Source organism: Nematolebias whitei, chromosome 20 (genome assembly GCF_014905685.2).
Source record: "Nematolebias whitei isolate Nwh7 chromosome 20, NemWhi1, whole genome shotgun sequence".
Classification (NCBI taxonomy): domain Eukaryota; kingdom Metazoa; phylum Chordata; class Actinopteri; order Cyprinodontiformes; family Rivulidae; genus Nematolebias; species Nematolebias whitei.
Genome location: NC_056517.1, coordinates 39,523,022 through 39,530,959, shown reverse-complemented (window position 1 = coordinate 39,530,959; position 7,938 = coordinate 39,523,022). Strand labels below are relative to the sequence as shown.

General features: G+C 45.0%; 1 protein-coding gene across 1 annotated transcript in view; it reads right to left on the bottom strand.

The window, feature by feature from the left end:
• unm_hu7910 (un-named hu7910) overlaps positions 1-7,938 on the bottom strand; it is a 30,533-nt gene that overhangs the window by 777 nt on the left and 21,818 nt on the right. Inside the window, exons 12-24 of the mRNA XM_037694321.1 lie at positions 6,728-6,775; positions 6,551-6,625; positions 5,944-5,982; positions 5,778-5,863; positions 5,616-5,702; positions 5,385-5,535; positions 4,762-4,898; positions 4,538-4,636; positions 2,464-2,553; positions 1,569-1,706; positions 1,360-1,495; positions 1,191-1,282; positions 729-862 (exon numbers count right to left, since the gene is read on the bottom strand). Coding sequence (XP_037550249.1) covers positions 729-862; positions 1,191-1,282; positions 1,360-1,495; positions 1,569-1,706; positions 2,464-2,553; positions 4,538-4,636; positions 4,762-4,898; positions 5,385-5,535; positions 5,616-5,702; positions 5,778-5,863; positions 5,944-5,982; positions 6,551-6,625; positions 6,728-6,775 — 1,312 coding nt within the window. The remainder of the gene's footprint in view (positions 1-728; positions 863-1,190; positions 1,283-1,359; positions 1,496-1,568; positions 1,707-2,463; positions 2,554-4,537; positions 4,637-4,761; positions 4,899-5,384; positions 5,536-5,615; positions 5,703-5,777; positions 5,864-5,943; positions 5,983-6,550; positions 6,626-6,727; positions 6,776-7,938) is intronic.

Genomic DNA, 7,938 nt, shown 5'->3' with positions numbered 1-7,938 from the left:
TGGATCAACGTTCACACAAAGGTACTGGATCAACGTTCACACAAAGGCTACAAACCAGTGTTTCACCTAACATTATTCAAGGAGACCCCCAACGTGGTGCTAAGCTAACCAACCCCCCAGTAAACGGCTAGCTATAAGCTAAAGCAGCAAAAGGCTAACAAGTTAAAAGTAGAAAACTAAAAGTATCAAAATTCTAGCTAAAAGCTAAAACTATCAAAGGCTAGGTATATGTAGCTAAAGGATATCTAAAAGCTAAATTTAGGCAAACAGTAGCTAAAAGCTATACACAGGCTAGAAGCAGCAACATGTTATCCTAAAGCTAAAAGTAGCAAACACTAGTTGAAAGCTGAACGGAGCAGAAGACTAACAAAAACATACAAGTAGAAAATTATAGCTAAAACAGCAAAAGGCTAGCCAGAAGCTAAATGCAAACATAAAAGTGAAAAGTATCAAAACTGACTAAAACTATCTAAAGGCTAGCTATAAGTAGTTTAACTATTTATACTAAAAGCTAAAATTAGCCAGATAGTAGCTAAAAGTAGCAAAACTGTAGCTAAAAGTAGCCAAAGCCGCATAGGAAGATAAAGGCAGAGCAGCAGCCGAAGCAGATTTTAAAGAAAGTTTATGAAGGAACTGAAGAGACATGAATGTTTCAAGTCCTAACAGAACCCAGACGAGCCGAACCTTTTATCGACTAACAGCTAAAGCAGCACACTGAGCAGGTTCACCTGGTCTGGTTAGTGCAGCGGATCCTGCAGCCCGGTTTGGGGATCACGAGGCCCAGGTGGATCCTCAGTCTGCAGTTTGTGGGTCCAGTGTGGGGCCACACGTGGGTTCCTGGCTGCATCACCGAGAACTTTATCTGGACCCAGACCAGGATCAGAACGTTAAGACAGCTGAAGGCTCATCTGGACATCTTTAGCTGTTTGTAACTGTGATGAGCCGAACTCACAGAAGTCCTGCTCCTTCCCCTCCCTCCTGAGGGTCATTAAGGTTCATGTGGGCCTGAATCTGACCTCCAGTCAGTTTAGAGACCCAAACATCTCTGATGTGGGCGGGGTCGACAGAACCCTCGGGAGGGAGTGGAGGGAGAGTGATTTTCACGTGAGCTCATCTCATTTCAGTCTGAAATGATGAAAGTTCACAGAACATCCAGGTTTTGGGCTTTCAGTGGACTCTGGTTCCTGTACCTGTCCTCTCTTGCAGCCCGTGGCCTCGGGGAACCGGTCTATGAGGGCGCAGGTCTTTGGGACCCCCTGACAGGCCGTCCCTACCCTCCTCCCTGAGAACAAACAGAAAAAGATCAGTACCAACCCAAATGGGCCAAACCTTCGGTTCTGTTGGGCCCGGAGGCTTCACCTTGTTGCCAGAGCGTGTACTGGCCCCAGTCCCCTTTCTCTCTGAGGTTCTCCTCTTCGGGGACGAAGTGTCCACTGTCCCGGTCCATCACAGCCAGAGCCTCGTCCCTGATGGTCTTCCAGTTCCTCTCCAGCATCTGAACACATCACACCGGATCAGAACCGGTCCCGATGGAGCCGGACCGAACACGAGCCGGTGCAAAAACCAACCTTCACCAGGTCCGAGTATCCCGTCTCTTTGGGCGTCCACCAGGGCTGAGCCTTCAGTCCATCCACGTTGTACAGAGACCTCTGCCACACTGAGGCGAAGTGTCCCCGTCTGTGGCCCAGCTCGTACCAGTGATACGCCTGCCGGACAGAACACGGGCCCATCAGACCCACACCAGAACCTCAGAACAACGACGCGCGTGCTTCGGTTCAGTTTTAGGACATAAAACTGATCTGGGTTTGAAAAACTGCCCCTGAAGGTTGAGTCCAGTTCGTCTTTGTTGACATTCTGGACCACAGTCTTGGTTCTGTTCAGCGGCGCCTTTGGGCCAGTGTTGACTTCAGCTCGAACAGAACCATCGATCTGACCAGAGAGCCCACACTGGGCCCGTCAGGACAACCACGAGAGAGACTGATCAAGTCCTACAGAAAACCGCTGAGGTTCTGATGCTGAAGGTTCTGATGCTGAAGGTTCTGGTGGGTCCGGGGCCGGACACAGTTCCTGGTTAAAAAGTGATGACACGACGGAAGCAGCTGTTTTTGTTCAAGAGACTAATTCAGACTAAGTTTAAGACGCAGATCTGTTAGAACCTCCTGCTGCCCTGGGGTCAAACGACCCCCCAGGTCTCAGGTCCGGATTAAGACCCTGTGGGTCGGTTTGACCCGAGGGCAGCAGGAGGGTCAACATGTTCCCAAACCCTGGAACTGACCAGGACTAAATAAACGGTTCTGGAGCTCATGAACTCTTTATCACCACCTGGTGGTCAGAACCCAGAACAGCAGAGCGGTTCTGGTCCAGTAGAATCTGCAGTTCTTTCAGAATAAAAGCCTAACAGGTAAAGTTTTGAAGCCGAGTCTTTGATCGTGAGAAAACATTTTTCACTCCGTCGACGCTCACGCTGTCGTCTCCGACTCTCTGCAGAGCGTCACCCAGGTGGAAGTAGAACCGCCCGTCGTCCGTCCCCGGCTCGCCGGACTCCAGACCTTCCTGCGGAGACACGGAGCGGAGAGCAGCTTTATTCTGCGGAGCGTCACCAGGAGCTCCTCCTGAAGATCAGACCAGACTGAAGAAATACTGGAAGTATTTCTACTCTCACACCTTTACTTCAAACACTGCCGTGTTACTGCAGCGTGTCGCGGGTTTAAACACAATCTTCACAAAACCTCCTAAATTATTTACAGACATCTAAATTACTGTAAATATTTATTTAGATATTTTAACAATGTGAGCACAAGGAACATAAATACTTCTTTAAAAAGACAAATTTCTTCCTGAAGATGTCAGAAATTGTACTTCAAAAGTAAAATTTGCTTTTTTGAAATTTGTGAAAAGCTTAAAATATTAAACATAAAAGACAAATTTGATTTATCTCATTCAAAATGGAAATCTGAAAAGCCACTTGTTAAATCTTCTTCATACACCAAAGTCAGTCATGGGGTTCCTCAGGGCTCAGTGCTTGGACCAATACTCTTTACTTTATATATTCTTCCATTAGGTAAAGTTATTAAACAACATGGGATAAATGTTCATTGTTATGCTGATGATACACAATTATATTTGTCCATTAAACCCAATGAATCCAATCAGCTACTTAGACTACAAGCATGTCTTAAAGACATAAAAACCTGGATGACCCTTAATTTTCTCCTGTTGAACAGACAAGACTGAGGTTTTGGTTTTTGGACCTGAGCACCTTAGGAATGAATGTTTCAGTCTTTCTCCCTCCTTAGATGCATTAATCTGTCCTCCAGCTCTAATGTTAAAAATCTTGGTGTTATTTTTGATCAGGACATGTCTTTTATCCCCCACATTAAAAACGTTACTAGAACCTCCTTCTTCCACCTGCGTAATATCACTAACATTAGAAACATCTGATCTAAAGATGATGCAGAAAAACTGGTCCATGCATTTGTCACGTCTAGACTGGACTATTGCAATGGTTTATTATCTGGGTGTCCAAATACTTCTTTAAAACGTCTTCAGTTGATCCAAAATGCTGCTGCCAGAGTCTTAACTGGAGTTACTGGGAGAGATCATCTCTCTCCAGTTTTAGTTTCTCTCCATTGACTCCCTGTCAAATCCAGAATAGAATTAAAAATCTTACTTCTAACCTACAAAGCTCTCAACAACCTAGCTCCATCTTATATTACAGATCTTATTGTTCCATATTTTCCTAACAGAGCACTTCACTCTCAGACTGCAGGTTTACTTGTGGTTCCTAGAATTTACAAAACCAGAATGGGAGGAAGATCTTTCAGTTCTCAGGCTCCTCTCTTGTGGAACCAACTTCCAGTTCCTGTCCGTGAGTCTGACACATTATTCAGTTTTAAAACTAGACTTGAGACTTTCCTTTTTGCTAAATCCTATAGTTAGGGTCGGCTTGGGTTTCCTGAGCTGTCCCTTAGTTCTGCTGCTATAGGCTTAGACTGCTGGAGGACAAACTGACCACACTTTTCACTCTGCTGCTGTCTTTACTTACTCTGCTCAACCTGTTTTGTATTTGTAATTATTTTTTCTATCATTAACATGTGTTTTTGTCTTTCAGGTACACCTGGAACTATATCTGGACCTAAATCTGGACCTGGACCTAAATCTGGACCTGGACCTACCATTCTATGTTCGTCTGTCTCTCCTTCCTGTCCTCTCAACCAGCCGGTCAAAGCAGATGGTCTCTTGTCCTGAGCTGGTTCTGCTGGAGGTTTCTTCCTGTTAAAGGGAGTTTTTCTTCCCACTGTCTCCACTGTGCTTGCTCAGGATGGGAGACTGCAACGAAGCCAAGATTCAACTTGTCTGCTGGATTCCTTAGATAGAGAACTTTACTAACTGGCTTTTATGTGAATGTTCCTGTAAAGTCCCTGAGACAACTTTGTTGTGATTTGGTGCTTTATAAATAAACTGAATTGAATTTATTTTAAATGCATTAAAAACTGACTTCCTGTAAACAAACACACAAACGTTGTTGTTTACCCACCCTCAGGTACGGTATGCTCTCTGAGATCTTGTTTTCCGCCTTCAGGATGAAGCCGTAGTGAACTTTAGCAAAGCCGTTGTCAGGGGCAACGGTCAGTATCTGAAGTGGGCAGGGCATAAGGGGCAGACAGCCAATCAGAGGACAGAACAAATATTCAACATAAAACATGACTCGTCTCACGAAGGCACAGTTTGTGTTCGTTAAACCAGCCGACGAGCTCACACCTCTTCAAAGACCCGCTTGGCGCCCTTGTTGTCGCCTAGCAACAGGTGGGCAACGCCCAGGTCGTTCTTCAGGCCGACGTCTTCCGGAAAAACCTGAACGAGTCTCTGCAGCGTGGCCAGAGACCCTCGCATTCGACCTGAGAGGAAAACAGCCCAAACTAAAAGTTATTCTACAGAAAAGCTGTTTGATGTAGTTTTACAGTAATGATTTCTAAAGATCTTTAAGATTTAAACCTCACATTCTGATAATAAACCTGTCGTTTATTAGATGTGGCATCCCACAGGGACAAGTTGTCAGACCACATTGTTTTATTAAACATTAGTAATGCATAATTATCTTTATAAAGATTTAAACTTCACATACAAATAAACCTATTGTTTATGAAAAGTGGCGTCCCACAAGAGTGTGTTCTCAGACTACTTTGTTTCATTAAACATTCATAACTCATGTTTATCTTTATAAAGATTTAAACGTCACATTTTGATAATAAACCTGCTGTTTATCATAAGTGGCATCCCACAGGGGTGAGGTCTCAGAGCACTTTTAGACATTATATACATTTAGACTAAAACTGCAGGTTTGTACAGGATGTGCGAACTCAGGTCAGAATCCGTTTTGTTACCGAGGAACTGTTGCCTTTCAGCTCGTCGTTTCAGAGCAGCTCTCAGGAGGTCAGAGGTCACATCGGGCAGCTCGGCGACCTCTCCGTAGGTGTTGATGGCTTGCTGCAGCAGGTCGTTGCTGCGCTGCTTCTCCGCCCCATCGTCCTCTGCCTGTTGGCAACACGGTACCGTCGATCAACTTGCTATGACTCAGCAGTTTAACACCGTGACTCAGCAGTTCTGTAATGTACCTGGGCTTTGCCATAGCGAGCGCGGGGGCTAAGCGGATACTGTCGCACCAGGGAATCAAACGCTTTCAGAGCCTCATCCAGCTTCCCCTGATGAGAGAAGTCAGTTCATGAGGAAACAAACAGCCGGCTGGATAAAAGGTTTTATTTGTGGGATGATCAAACCTTTTTACGAAGCTTCTCTGCTGCATCGATTTCTGCTTTAATGGTTTTATCCAACTTGTTCATAAGTTTTGTTTTTTTCTTCTTTACTGCAGACGAGGGAACGAAGGAGAAGATCAAATAAAATAAACATCCTCACAGCAATAAAGATGCGTCAATCTGATTTTACCTTTTTCTTTCAGCTCCTCAGCCTGTTTCTCTGTTCGTCCTGTCACACACACGACACAGATTTTTATAATTTTTACAAACGTAAAAGTTTTATTTCAGATCAAATCTGTTAACGTGCTGATTAAATCAAACGTTTAATCGGTGCAGAATGAGCCCTGTAGGCGTTTGAGTCAACCAGTACAAAAGATGAGCTCTTGTTGGTTCGGAGCAAAACAAGTTTTAGTTTTACAGAAAGTGGGCGGGGCTTCAACAGAATTTTGTGCGTGAATATAAGTTTAATTATTTTAGTTTGTGTCTATGGACTCGGCTTGTGGACTCCAGTGGTGGGTTCTTCTGGACTTTATTTTGCTTTTAAGATGGTTTTAATGAAAAAAGGTAAAAACGTTAAAGAACAAAAACGGGACAGGTTGAATTTCTCACTTTAACTCGTGGAAGACGGAGCTAAGATCAGCTGAGCCAAACATCGAGACTGAGGCGAATCTACCACGTCTCATCGTGATAACACCGCCCCTACAGTGAAGCACGGTGGTGGCAGCTTCATGATGTGGGGACACTTCTTAAGGAAAAGTGGACATTTCTGTGAGGAGACGTGTTCTGGTTGTTTTCACCGTCATTCTCCTGAAGGTCCTCTGTGGGTCTGACCGCCTCAGTCTGTGGTTCTGGTTCTGGACGCTCCTCTGCTTCTAGCATTCAACAACACGTCACAGTTTCAGAGCAGAGCAGAAAAATGACCTGCTCAACAAACGTTACAGTGTTTCAAAGAATAAAGACGAAATATTTCCCACCTGCTTCCTGTGTGAGTTTGGAGCTCGTCTGGTACCGACCCGACTCCACTGCAGAGCAGAACATTTATTAAAAACAGTAATTAGGAGTATTCAAGTGATTAAAGTCCCGTCGTCCCAGTAGCCCACCGTCTGCTCACCAAACTAGATGCTCCTAATCCCTGAATCCTCCCGGCAGTTTTAAACTCTAAACTTTAGGTCCTGATGCTGCTCAATAATCCAGGTAGAAAAATCTAAAAAAGTTCAATCTGGTCCTCTGGACATTCAACAAAACAAAACAAAAAAATGTAGAAACGTTTCGTCTCTCATCCGAGAGACTTCCTCAGTCTGAGGTGCTGTATTCAGCTCAGTCTCTTAAATAGCACCTTCTCAGAGTGGATCAACCAGTTTTGCTGCTGACAACCAAAACCAGCTGATCACATGCTCAAGAAGGACCATCAGCCTAACAATGGATCATTAGCACCTGATGGCTGTTTACTGTTCACAGAGGGCTGAGTGATACTAGCAATCACAGCATTGTAAGAGGGGGACAGTTGAACCTGGAGGCTCCACCCCTGTTTAATGATGGACGGTTTCTTTTCACAAAGATGGCCTCCTTTACTCCTCTCTCAAACCATCGTTCCTCTCTGTCCAGGATGTGAACATCTTCATCCTTGAAAGAGTGACCTCTGACCTGGAGATGAGTGTAGACCGCAGAGTCCTGGCCTGATGATGTTGATCTTCTGTGCTGGTCCATCCTTTTGGCCAGTGGCTGTTTAGTTTCCCCGATGTAAGACTGATCACCCTCCTGACACTGAACAACATACACAATATTACTCTGTTTGTTCCCGGTGAGAGTTGGACTCCACCAAGGTTGCCCTTTGTCACCGATTCTGTTCATAACTTTTATGGACAGAATTTCTAGGCGCAGCCAAGGTGTTGAGGGGATCCGTTTTGGTGGCCTTAGGATTGCTTCTCTGCTTTTTGCAGATGATGTGGTCCTGTTGGCTTCATCAGATCGAGATCTACAACTTTCACTGGAGCGGTTCGCAGCCGAGTGCGACGCGGCCGGGATGAGGATCAGTTCCTCCAAATCCGAGGCCATGGTCTTGAGCCGGAAAAGGGTAGAGTGCCCTCTCCGGGTCAGGGAGGAGGTCCTACCCCAAGTGGAGGAGTTCAAGTATCTTGGGGTCTTGTTCACGAATGAGGGAAAAATGGAGCGTGAGATCTATAGG